Here is a 13386-nt window from a genome sequence, read left to right as displayed (position 1 = left end):
AAGTTGCCAACTGCCAACTCTGTCTTCATCCAATGGATTTTCCGTTCGAAGTCAACCATGACCTATCGCTTTTGTCAAGATTCCCAATAACAGGGACATCAAGAAAGTAATTGATATTTCTAAGATGTTAACTGTGAATAATGTGACCACAGGAAGGTTCAGCATGTCTACCGGAGCTGATATAATTCTCTTATAGCAGAGTTTGATCTGAGTCAACTTTTATCCCACTCCTCTAAATTTCTCAATAAGCACGTATTTCAAGCATTCAAGCTCATCACTTAAGCTTTTGTGAACATGGGGGGCTCATTCTGGTGCTTCTCATTTGTGTCAGTTTGGGTAGCTCCTTGCCTTTTCTTCCTGTCTTGGGGTAAACTTTTAATAACAGTCTAGGATCAAATACTTTCTCCTCTTGTCCACATCTCTTCAGGCACATGGTACTTATTTTGTTCGGGTGGAGCAGTGAAAGGAGTAGAATCACAGAATATTAGAATGGGAAGGGCGGGGCTCTGGATCATTCAATCAGGTTTCAGAGTAGGAAACTTAGGCCCAGAGGAGGAGAGGGACTTTCCTAATGCCTCCTAACTCTTAGGAATGGAAGCATGCCCTGACCCCTTGAGCCCTCCAGCTGTCTGGAAACAGCAGCCGGCTTCCCTCTCTGAGTCAGGCTCCTCTGTGATGGGAGAGACATTGTTCACCTGTTTTCAAGGCATCGCCGAAGAACAGGGGATAAAAGGGCCATAAAGTGTACATTGCAAAGGTACACTGATACTTGAAAGCAATCTTAAGTTACCACCTGCATAAATTATTTTCCTAACCCTTTGGGATGAAAATTCCTGTGGCTGCTGCATTTCAGAAGAGTTTGAGGTTTTCTTTCTTCCTTTTGCTTTGTTTTTATGACACTGTGAACTTGTTTTGGAGGGGAGACTTTTAACTTTATTTAGCCTTGCTGCAGGGGTTTATAGTAATTACAAAACTATGCTAATGAGAGAGACCTATCATAAATCTGATATATTTCCCCAGTCATAACCAGAAAGAGCCCACCTTCTGTAGCTTTGAAAAGGTAAAGACCTGACTTATTCCCTCCCTGTTCCCCACCCCCCGCCAGGTTCATTGCTCATTGCGGTACTGTTATTAAAACAGATGACCTGTCTCTAAACACCCCAGAATGACATGACTGTGCCCCATCAGGACTGTAATCAGACCACCCTGTGTTTTATGGACTTAGTGTCTTGGCCATCCAGAGGCACGCCAGTGGGTGCAGAGTTTCTGCTTTGCTGCTAATTAAACTTTGGAAACCTTTTCTTTGTTGCTGGGCCAATCATTTCCACAATCTGATTGGCCAGAGTTGATTCTATTTGAAATGGGCAAATTTCTATTTATTCTGAAAAACAAGCAACAATTCCAAAGAACAAATGTTTATTTGAAAGAGCAAAAAAGTAACTGTCAAATGAGCGGATTGCCTGAAAATAGCTTTATCCGAAAAGCCTTCTGAGAGTAGGGAAAAATTTGTCGTGGCTGCCAGATACAATATTATTCACATTTCAAAAGAGAAAATGACGATCTTAATACCTTCTCTTAGGTTTCTGCTCTTGGCCTTTGCACAGCTCCTTAGCATCTTGTGATTTACATCATTCCCTGAACAGCCCTTTGGAGGTGGAGGTGGGGGTGTGTATGTGTCAGTGACTGTATTGGAAGTGGCATAACATATCGTTTAAGATTTGGAACTTTGGAGTCATTCATGCATTCATTGTTTATTCATCACATATTTTTTGAGTGCCTCCTGTGTGTCAGGAACTGTTCTAGGCACTAGGCTGGAACAGACTAAATGAACAAATGAACACACAGACTACAGTTCCCTGCCCTTACGGAATGTCAGGGCGTCGAACATACCTGGATTCAGGTTTTAGTTCTGCCACTAGTTTGTGGCCTTGGGCGAGTTACTTGTTCTCGCCAAGTTTGTTTTTTCACGTGTAAAATGATGTTCATGATAACTCCCACTGCCTAACATTTTTGAGGATTAAGGAGATAATTTTAAGTGTTTAGCACACGGTGAGTCCTCATAAATGGCAGCTGCTGGGGCAATTCCACCATCATCACTGGAAGAGGGGATTCAACAGGGAGCCAGGGCGCTGACATGCTAGGATGCTCCACTGGCAAGAAAACAGGTGAGATCAGTCCCCATCCCTAGTCCTTCTAGGTGTAGGGGTCACGGCCAGGAGTCACAGCCTGGTTCTTACCTCTGCTTTTCCTTCCCTCTACTTAAGCAGCAGCCTGACAGAATTGGCCCTTGTTCAGAAATAACTACTCTCACCATCCTGTTTTGCTTCCCTGGGTGACAGACTCTAACATTTCTTCCCCTCTTCTTCTTTCAGATTGTTTAGTGTAATTTTGGAACAATTAACCAAAGAAACAGAAGGCGGCAACCACTCCAGTGGCAAATCGGGAGGCTTTGATGTCAAAGCCCTCCGCGCCTTTCGAGTGTTACGACCACTTCGACTAGTATCAGGAGTGCCCAGTAAGCACGTTTCGTTTCCTAAAGCCAGAAGTTTGTTGATTTTTATCCTTCTGGGTGGGTCTCGGGATTATGAAACAGGGTGCGATGAGGTGAGTTGCTGTGCACCAGCCGAGGGCTCAGCAGGTGACCGTGGAGGCCTTCGCCATTTACAGAGCACTTCCGCTTGTATTGTCACTTCGGGTCCCCGTGACAGCCCCAACCGGGGGTGGAGGGGGGTGGAGGGGGGCAGTAGTGATTGTTGTCTTCCTGATTTTATATTAGAGGGAATCTTCTCTCGTGCAGAGACCAAGTGGGTGGTGGCAGGAGACCTTGAGTTCAGGCCTCCTGATTGCAGTCTGGTCTTCGTCCTCTGACATCTGCTGCCATCAGCTCCTCCCACTCTCAGGCCTGTCCCTTTGAACGTGGTGGGTTATGGGGATGAGGGTGTTGGAGGCCTCAACTGACTGCCTTTTTTCAAAGTGAGAGCAGCAGGGGGCTGGGATCCTGAAAGTCTATTTAACTCTCCCACGGAGGGACTGTGCCCGTCTCACTCGGGGGTGAAGAGGTGAATGCTTCTGTGTCCTCCCTGTATGTAGGGCACAGTAGCACCTGCCTGAAGGTGGTTGTGAAGTCTGAATGCAGTAATGCAGGGAGAGCCTTCAGCGCAAGGTCTGGAGCACAGAGAGGGCCCTCAGTGTGAGAGATGCTGTATCACCCACTAGCCTACTCTACCTGTCTGTGCCAGGCCCTAGTTTGCTTCTTGCTCCAGATCTCCAGGCCAGGTTCAGTGCCACCTGAGTTGGAACAGATGCCCCATCTGTGCCCTGGCCAGGAACTTCCATAAGGAGCGTGGCATATGCTTCCCTGGGCTCTACTCATGATAGGACATCCCTACTGGGAACTTCAGACGGTGGAAGTTTTAGTGCCTCTCCAAGGACTGTGGCTGTGAGTTGGCTGCCTGCTTCCAGCTGCAGGACAGATATGGGATTGCAGGCTGTGCCTTTTTTTCACAGCTCATAAAGCCATCAAAAGAGCACAGATCATGTTTTTGCCTCTCCAGAAGTTCTTCATGAAATTTTTATTAAACCTGTTGGCACTCAGAACGCACCAAAAATTGTCTGGAAAAAAAATTTCAAATTTAACATTTTAAAATGTAGGAAGTGGTGTTTTATGTGTACTTGTTTTTCCAGATTGTTCCTTTATTTTCATTGAAAAAGATCAGCACAAGTCAAAACCACAGAACCTTCTGGAAGCAATTGAGAAAAATCGAAATACCTTGGAAATGACTGGCCCTGTTACTTGTAACATGATTAAATGAGAAGCTCAGTGAGCAAACATGAGGTTTCAGATTCAGTTGTTACAGCTTAATCTGATTTCAGAGTAACCACGGCAACTTTTTTCCCCCAAAGAGCAAATGACAGGCCAGCCTGCCTGCAGTATGTGCTGTGAGCAGACGTGCGGGTGCAGTGGCTTTGTGGGCCTGCGTCACGCGTGAGGACTTTCTCAGCTCATGTTCATTAACTGCCTTGCAGCAGCCACGTCTCTCATCAGAGCCAGCTGGGCTTTGGGGACATGGGTCAGGGGCTCTGCGTCACGCTCTTTCCCATGCAGTTGGCAGCAGTGGACTAGGGATTTCTTATATACTTGAAGTTGTTAAAAATGCCTGGGAAGGTGTGACTGTTTATACTGATCTGGGAGTTGTCTAATCCCTTCTCAAGAGAACTCAGACTGTCCTACAAGACATGATTTTGTGTGTGTATGTGAATATATGTTCATTCATTGGAAGGTAAACGTGTGTTTCAGATAGAGTCCTTCAGATGTTTGTGAAGCTCTTAACTAGCTCCACACAGGTAACTGATAAATATGTATCAGAATCCTAGACCATCAAATGGGAAAGAACCCTCAAGATCATCTGGTCCACAATCACCACCTTTTAGATGAGGAAGGTCATCGAAACCTTGGGCAGCTTCTCATGGCTAGGGCGTGGCCAAACAGGACCAGACCGGCGGCCTCCCAGTTCCTGGCCCACTGTTCCTTCTGCTCCGTTTCACTGCCTCCTTGGTTAGAGTCCTGTGAGATCTGTTGTGCACATTGGTTATACACAAAGGAGCCCAATGTCATGAAAGTGTACACATTCACAATAAGATACAATGTCATTATTTCATAAATTTGGCCAATCTGAAATATAATAGTCACAATAAACATAGACACACGTATGAAACATAGGGCTCACTGCCATACCGCTGAGAAGAGCTAACTGCTGGATGATGATTTTGGATGGCCCATCCATGTCTTAAAAAAAGAAACACAAACAAACCCAAATGAAAAAGCAAACAAAAAGCCCCTTGCCCAAGTAGATTAGAGCGTACGTTTCTTTTCCCCTCCATCTTTCCCTTATAGAAGGCAGAAACATTCAAAGTCATCCGATTGATCATTTTTTCTCCAAAAGAAACCATTTGAACATTTAAGTATCCGAAGACAGTATGTAGGAGTTCTGTCTTAATGCAAGTCTGGAAAGAGGTTCTTTGCGAGTCTGAAACCCTCTTATCGCCCTTCCCTCCCCATCCCATCCCCCAGATCTTCCCATGTGCTTCTTATCAAGGCGAACTTTTGCTGTTATCGCTGATAAGTATTTTTGCTTGGTGTGTTCTGACTTCTAACGTATTTAATTCTAGCATCTCAGCCTCTTTTGTTCTTTCATTGTTTGAATATGTATTGAGAAAGTGAGAAGATACTAGAAAAGGGCAGTTTGGAGGAGAGAGAGACAGCAGGGAGAGGAAGGGAAAGAGAAAGAAAAAAGGGGGAAAAGAGTGAGCTGGTCGAGTGGAAGCTGAGGTAGGTCCCGGTGTTGGGAGGAGCGCAGGGCACGTGCAGGGGCGTCAGGTGGCCTGGATCTAGTCCGGCTCTGGTTTCCTGCCGACCGCTCTCCCTGTGGCTCCTGCTTCCCTCCCCCCAGTCCAGAGTGTTGCCCCGCTGTCCCTGTCCCCATGGTCTTTTCTCTTCCCGTACCATGGCTCTCGGTGTTGCTCCGTGGGTAGCTCCCAGGTTTCCACGTCCCTCCCCCATCTCTCAGGTCCACGTTTCAGCCTCAGGGCACTACCCCCTTCATGTTAAGTGATCAGACTCACCAGATGGACAGTTGCTCTCACCCTCTCCTTCCCGGCCCCTCGTCTCCCTCTGCCACTCCAGGGGACCCTCCTTTGACAAACTTGTCTTTGTTGAGGCACTAGGATTAGCCTCTTGGCCTTGCCCTGCCTCCCTGGGCACCTTCCTCTAACTCAGACTCACTCGCTGAGTTCTGATTTCATCCAGCCCCTTACCCTGTCCTCCCCGGAGGGCCCGGCACCTCCAGCTGCCTCTCTGCCCGTCTTGCCTATTGCCGCCCCACTTGTCTTTCTAAAAAGGCTGCCTTTTGAGTTTTCCTGGGTCTCTCCCATGTATACATGTTATTAAACTTCTGTTTGATTTTCTCCTGTTTAAAATAAAGAGGCTGCCTTTTGCCAATGGACTAAACTCTGGCCCTGTGATCTGAATTCAAAACTCAGAGCTACCCAGCTGCGATCTGCTTGTCTTTCTTGTTACCCTTTTCCACTTCATGACCACCACCCCCAGCCCTCGTGGCGCTAGCTCACTTCCATGCTTTTGGTACTTTCTTCCGCTGCCTGGAGTAACCTGTCTCCTCTGGCCTGTGGAAATCCATCCTCCTCATGCTTCAGGCCCTCCTGAGAGGGAGGCTACTGCCCAGTCCTCTTTCTCCTCCCCCACTCAGAAGCGATGCCTTTCATCCCTCTTTAACTTTAACTGTGTGATATTACTTATTCAGCATCTGTGTGCTACCTTAGAGTAATTGGTGTTTAATTCTTATGTCTCCTTCTGCAGCGTAACCTCTTTGAGAGGAGCCACATTATTTAATACATCTTCATATCCCCCAAAGCACTAAACCTTATGTTGGCTGCACGGTAGATGTTCAAGGAATTTTGTTGAATGGATGAACAAATGCATAAAGGAATGACTTTCATGTCTGGCAGTGCCCTCTCTAGGCCTTAGTTTTTCCATCTTTCAAGTTGAGGGAGTTGTATTAGATGGTCTTTAAGGTTCCTCTTTGACTTACCTCACATCCAGGCTTAACGTTAATTAAAAGCTATGAAATACCTCTGAGTTTTATTACTGTGTGTCCTATACAGAGCAAGCATCATTAGGAATCATATCTGTGCATCACTGAAATAGCTTCCTGGCTCACAAACTTATTTTTCTCTTTCCTAGGTTTACAGGTTGTCCTGAACTCCATCATAAAAGCCATGGTTCCCCTCCTTCACATAGCCCTTTTGGTGTTATTTGTAATCATAATCTATGCTATTATAGGATTGGAACTTTTTATTGGAAAAATGCACAAAACATGTTTTTTTGCTGACTCAGGTGAGTAATAAAAAATGACAGCTAACCTAACTATTTAAACATTTGGCTTTCCCAAAAACAACTTTTGTGGTTTGGGGAAGATCTAAAACAAAATGAGAGAGAGAGAGAGAGAGAGACAGGGGGAAAAAAAAAAAAGACAGCCGAATACACTGGTGAATCTAAGACAGTTCTTAGTGTGAATTATATTCAGAATAAATGAGAATTTAGTTCCCTTTTCTATCTTGATTTCCTATGTAATGTGCTCTGGTAAACGAGATGGGGGGACCCCCTGAAACTGGACCGTGAGGTGAATCAATAGTGTTGCTCTGTACAGGCTGAGGAAAGGTGCTGTTAGAGTGGGACAGAGGAGAGAGGGGTGGACTCTGAGGAGAGGAAATGGCAAATTGCATGGAGGAGGGAAAGTTTGAAGTGAACCTTGAAGGACAGTAGGAATCCGAGATAGCACAGCTGGGAAGTAGAGTGCTGCAGGCTCTGGGCAGGGTACTTGGCTTCTGCAGCTTGGTTTCCTGATGTTCATTCCTCCCTTGAGTGGTCAAGCCTTCTTCTGCTGTTTGCAGATATCGTAGCTGAGGAGGACCCAGCACCGTGTGCGTTCTCAGGGAATGGACGCCAGTGTACCGCCAATGGCACAGAGTGCAGGAGTGGCTGGGTTGGCCCCAATGGCGGCATCACCAACTTTGATAACTTTGCCTTTGCCATGCTCACCGTGTTTCAGTGCATCACCATGGAGGGCTGGACAGACGTGCTCTACTGGGTAAGCCGCTTGAGGAGAGAGTTGATGGAGTATGCTTTCCTCAGATAAAAGTGTTTCATTAGCTAGAGCCATTGGGGAGCTGGCTGAAAAAGACCCCCTGGAAGTGAGTTCTTTGGGAAGGGAAGCAGGCCCTCTCGTCACTCAGTAAGACCTATCATCTCTCCATGTTGGGGCCTTGGTTTCAGCTCTAGAAAGCTGCTACAGGAGGTGGACTGCCTCGTATCCCCAGTGCCGCCTGGGGACTTACTGCTGAGCGTGCCCAGTAGTCCCCTGTGTTGGAGGAACTCCAGAGGGGCGGGGCTGTCCTCATTAAACTCTTAAAGAGCCAGAGGTCATTCCCCAGGTTAAGAGGCTCCTGGACTTCCATGGACTAAAACTGACCTTTTATACCTGAAGGCAGGTTGCTCTACCAGATCCTAAGTGGAAGATAGGGAACATTAATTGAATTCTTGTCATGCTTTCCATAGCTTAGTACAGCCTTAAAGCCCAAATGGGTTTTTTCCCCCATTCAGTATTACTACTGATCAGCCCAGCATAAGCCCTTCGCTCTCTTTCCCTTTTACTTCGGAGCTATAGAACTCTGGCAGAGAGGGTAGAAATGGCATATAAGCCTTCCAGGGCTGGTGGACCTGTCCATGAAGACAGTTGGACACTCTTTGTATGGCTCAGGGCTGGCTCTCCTTGTTCCTGACAGAGCCAGAAAGGTTTGCTGTAAATGAAGAGCAGTCATATTTTAACAGCCATTTCTCAGAGCTGGGTTTGTTGGTTTACTTCTGTGTCTGATAGAATTTGAAAAAGCTCACAGAAGTTTAGAAATTATTTTCCATGACACAGAGTTGCTGGGAAAAACAACTGACTTGCAGATTTTGAGCCTAAATCCAAGTCCAAATGGGATTAACCAGGATTCCAATAATGACTTGTTAAAAGACAATGGGTCATAACATACTTCTTGAATGGTCAGTCTCTAGGTAGAAGGCCTGCAAGTTGAGTAGCTTCCGACAGGATCTAAATTTCAGACACTTTATGGGATTTCCCGTTCCTCTGTAACTTCGGGGAACATAGCGTGTAACGGTTGTAAATAGGTTTTTGCTTCCCTTCACAAGTGAACTCCATGCATGCAAGGTTGTAGAAGTCCCTATATATGTTCAGTGTTAGGCAAAGAAGACATGTTTTTATTTTCATCCCCAAAGTGTGAGTCTAGTTTGGTAATAAGGTTTTTAAAACATCACCAACGTGTTATATCTTGTTTTTCTCTCTCCTTTTTGTGTTGTCATAGGGGAGTGTGTGTGTGTGTCTGTGTGGGTATGCACATCTGTTATTTATATCCATAACACAATGCCTTTTGTGAAGAGGAAGAAGGAGGGAGATTATATTGGATGAGCCAAGGCCATGGCCATGCAAGGGGACCCTCTAATTAGGTAAAGGGTTTGTTTTCAGTATTATCTTCTAAGCTGTAACTCCTAGTTAGGTTAGCAGAGGGCTCAATCCAAGTCTCCCCTTGAATTTCTGATAAATAGGAAAAGCGTCATCCAGATAGCCCAAACTCTGATCCCTCCCCCCAAAACAGTACAGAAGACAACATTTTGATTTAAAACAAATAAATGAAAAACCTGTGACTCCTCTCAGCTCTGTTCTCCCTGTTTTCACGGTGAATTGCCATTGCCAATCCAACATGCCCTGACTAATGGACAATTTTATACTTTATGTTATGTTTCTGCACACTGATTGTCTCATGACAGTCTTCCTGTCGCTGAGCTAGTGAAAACTCTGGGAGCGTGTGATTAAACGAGAGAAAACACGTACCCAGAAACAAAAGTTTCTACTTGCTTTCCTAAGAACCTCTAAGTATCACCTAGGATGATATAATTATTACCTCTGTTTTTCATATGACAATCACAGAGCTAATAATTTGACAACATAATAATTACATTCTCTATGAATTACATGGCATCTTTATTCTGATGGAGGAACTCCAGTAGTTTATCAACATTATTCCAGTCTACATCCCAATATAGAAGGTCTGGGAAACAGTGGAATATAGACTCCTGAACATCCCCGAGGTCCTACCGCTAGAGCAAGTGGTACTTGATTTAGAACAGGGGTCTACAGACTTTTTTTATAAGGGGCCAGATAGTAAATATATTTGGCCTTGCAGACTGTAATGTCTCTGTCACAACCACTCAGTTCTGCCCATGTCGCTTGGAAGCAGCCGTAGACAACATGTAAACATGTGGCTTCATTCCAATATTTATTTATGGACGCCGAAGTGTGAATTTTGTATAACATTCCTGTGTCATGAGATACTCCAGATTTTTCTCCTACCATTTAAAAATGTAAAAGCCGTGTTTAGCTCACGAGCTGTACAGAAGCAGGTGGTGGGCTGGTTTGGCCTGCAGGTCACAGTTTGGTGACCCCTGGTCTAGACTAGAACCTGGCGCTCTTTCCTTGGCATTTTTCCACTGTCAGAGGTTTTTCGAGCCCTTCGGAACACTAGGGGGCAGCTCAGTGATGTCTTCCAGAGTGTTCACTAAGACCGTGGCCTCTGAAACACATCAGGTTGCTTTTAATTACTTGTTTATTACACTTACCATCTCAGCACAGAGATAGGCAGGAGCCAGGGCCCCAGCCTTCTTCATGCTTTATGGGCCACAGTCAACGGGAAGCCACACAGCTGTGCACAGAACAGAAGATCCCTGCCCAGCACAGTGCCCGGCCCAGAGCAAGTGATCAGCAAACACCAGTTACTGTTACTCTTTAAGTGCATGATCCCATTGCCTCACTATAGATGGGCCATGTTTAAGTGCCTGTTTTTATCCGTAGCTAGAGTGTAAAGGGAACATCTTGAGAGAGAACTGAGATTTTATTTTAAATGTTGATGGCAAGCAAAATTTCCAACCCTTTAGGCGTTTGTATATGGTGGACAAAGTCTTTGCCAGGGATGAGTTTGCATCTGGTCAGGTTCATATTCAGTCAGTGTTCTCAAGTTCAGGGATGCCTCAGTTCCCGAGAGTGCCTGGCAAGTGGCGGCAGGGTCTTGAAAAGGGACGTGCGGGTGGGCCCGATATGCAGAAAGATACGCATAGAATAGGACCATTTGGATGTGTGGGGAATGGGATTATTAGTTTCTGGTGAAAAATGACTTTTTTTAGTACTCTTTTATGAAGTGAATTCCATAAACATAATTAAGGTGCCATCTGACCTACAGGCACCTGTTGTCCGCAGAGGCAGAGAGGTGTAGTGCACGGAAAAAGCCTTAAGGCTGGGAAGGGCTGGGCGTGTGGCCTTGGCGAGGCCACCCAAACTCTCTGGGCTTTCATTTCGTCCACAAGATGCAGAGTAACCCTACATGATCCTATTGTGTTTTTCTTCAGCTCAGAGGAAATGTTTTTAGATGTAGGAAATTAATGAAAAGAGTATTGATTTCAGAAGAGAGCTATCCATATAAATCATTTGTGGCCTTTTGCCTTAGTGCCAAGCTCTTTTCTCAGTGAGCATACTTATGGCAGTGCTGGCTGTATGACTCAAATGGGAAGTTCCCTTGGCCAAGCTGTCCGTCTTATTCATTCAAGGTACCAGGGAAGTCCCTCTCTAGTTAGCCAGCAGCTTGCGTTTCTGCCCCTTTCTCTGATTCCACGCTCAGGGGAGCGACAACCAATATATCAAGTTTCTAGTAGTAGTTGCAACAGTTAGAAAAACAAAAAGCCTAGGTTAGCCTTTACTCGGAGATACGGATGTGCGTCTCAGCCTTTGAGGTGAGGGGAAACTGAAACTAGGTTATTTCCTGAGTACCAGATGACACCACACGATGACTTTGATATAAATGTTTTAAAAATCTGAATTGAAATGCTCGAGCTCCTCCCGATTTTTCCATTGCTGACAAAGACCACTCAGACAAAATCCCAAGCAGAGTCTCTATTTTCCTATGGGTATTATTTCGGAGACCAGCTTGCCAGTTCTCACTTGTTCCATGTGTATGGTAAGCCTCTGAAAAAGAGACCTGGGTTGAGGAGATTTCTTTGGGAGAAAGACTGGCCCTTAAGGCTTAATTTTGGTTGCTCTTTCCCACCCTCTGGAGATCTATAGAGTCTCCTGTGGCCTCTGTTTTCCCCTTGGCCCCTAGCTGTTATTCCAGGTGATATTTCTGATTTGAGCAAATGGGAGTCTGTTGCACACTTACTTCTAAGAAATTAAAAGTTTCTTTACTTAAAAAAAATGTTCCCTCCTAAGTTGGAGCAGACAGCTGCTCCTGGAGCCATTCTCTGGAACATGGGACTGAGGCCTCAGAGAGGATGGGTGGGGCAGGTGCTCGGCTGACGGCTGGCCCACTTTTCCAGAGTTGTGGGAGAGCGGGGTCCCCGGTGGGAGTCCTGGACGTGCACATCCTTATTCCCCGTGAGCAGGCCCACTCACCCCTGTCATGTGCACTCCTCTTGTTACAACAGAGGGGAAGCCGGCCCAGAGAGGTCTCTGTGGAAGGCCCTGGCTCCAGGCTGGGCTCTGGTCCCTCCACCAGGCAGCCTGTTTCTTCTCCTCCACGTCTGGATTATTAAATATGTTTAGCGGTGTAGCTGCTTTGGAAGAATTACCCTTGGCCTTCCTGCTGAAATTAGTTTATCCAGCTTAATGAGATCAACAATTGCAGCCACGGCCCTGCCTCATTCATTACTCTAATTGCCGATGTAAGATGTGCAGACTGATAGCAGTTCTATTAAGCACATCCATTTTCATGTGGCCAAACAGGTGTTTCATAAGGGATTTAATGCCCTCTCCCTAGACTTCAGCAGCAGATGTTAGGTAATTCTTTTTTTTTTTAATGTTCTCTTTTTCCGTTTGGTTTCTGCATGAGGCAGACAGTGAAATGCTTGAGCTTTGGTCTGTAAAGCTAAAAATCTAGCGCCAGATAATGTAAAGGAAAGCACGTGCATAAACGCCTAAGGGCCTGGCCCTGCAAGGCAAGAGCGATGAATCAGCCCAGACTACATACTGTTCTATTAGCCGAAGATTCTGGCTGTTCCAACGAAGTCAGGCCCGGGGTCATTCATTCTGTCCCCTCACCAGTCCTTAACACTTCCTCCCTGGGAGAAGTGTTTGCCCAATTTAACGTGATCTGTGCTGCCGGAAAGTTCCATCCAGCCGTGAACCTGAAAGCACTTGTTTGCTCCATCATGATCAGACCTCTCCTGGGAAGATGTGTCCGGGAGGCCATGTCTGACTGTGCTGCCTCAGCTTGTCCCAGAAGCAGGGACGCCAGGTTCCTCTGGAACAGCTCACCGCTGGAGCCAGCTCCCCCAGGGCGGGTCATGTAGGTTCAAGCTAGGTGTGGAGGATAAGGGCTTCTTTCCTTCTCCTGGGTCCTTCCTATGGGTCCAGTTACGGAAAAAGATGTCATTCCCCAAAGCACCCCTGCATGTGTCAGCTAGGTGACTTCTGAATACTTTCCTTCTTTGCATTAATTTAGCTGTGCTTGCACTCGCTGATAGCAGATAATCCAGATTTAAAGTGGGTTAGGTTTCCTTGGATTGGTTGGCTTCCAGTGGAAAGTTATTATTTTAGGGTTTTTTTTTTTTAAAGAAAAGAATTTATAGAGTCAAATGTTGCAAATTTGTCTCTATAACTAAGACTTTTCCACCATCACAAATTTTGAAAGCAAAAATAGTACTGACAAGTTGGGCAGAGTAGAAAATAGTTCCCAGCTAAGCACTAGTTTTGTCTTCTGTCAAGA

General features: G+C 45.8%; 1 protein-coding gene across 18 annotated transcripts in view; it reads left to right on the top strand.

Moving 5' to 3' along the window:
• Positions 1-13386, top strand: part of CACNA1D (calcium voltage-gated channel subunit alpha1 D) — a 317823-nt gene that overhangs the window by 169827 nt on the left and 134610 nt on the right. For all 18 annotated transcript variants that reach the window (XM_060308364.1, XM_060308363.1, XM_060308362.1 and 15 more), the window contains exons 5-7: positions 2373-2515; positions 6758-6910; positions 7468-7664. In XM_060308364.1, coding sequence (XP_060164347.1) covers positions 2373-2515; positions 6758-6910; positions 7468-7664 — 493 coding nt within the window. The remainder of the gene's footprint in view (positions 1-2372; positions 2516-6757; positions 6911-7467; positions 7665-13386) is intronic.

The sequence above is a fragment of the Globicephala melas genome, chromosome 11 (genome assembly GCF_963455315.2).
Source record: "Globicephala melas chromosome 11, mGloMel1.2, whole genome shotgun sequence".
NCBI lineage: Eukaryota > Metazoa > Chordata > Mammalia > Artiodactyla > Delphinidae > Globicephala > Globicephala melas.
This window is presented reverse-complemented; position numbering and strand designations above follow the sequence as displayed.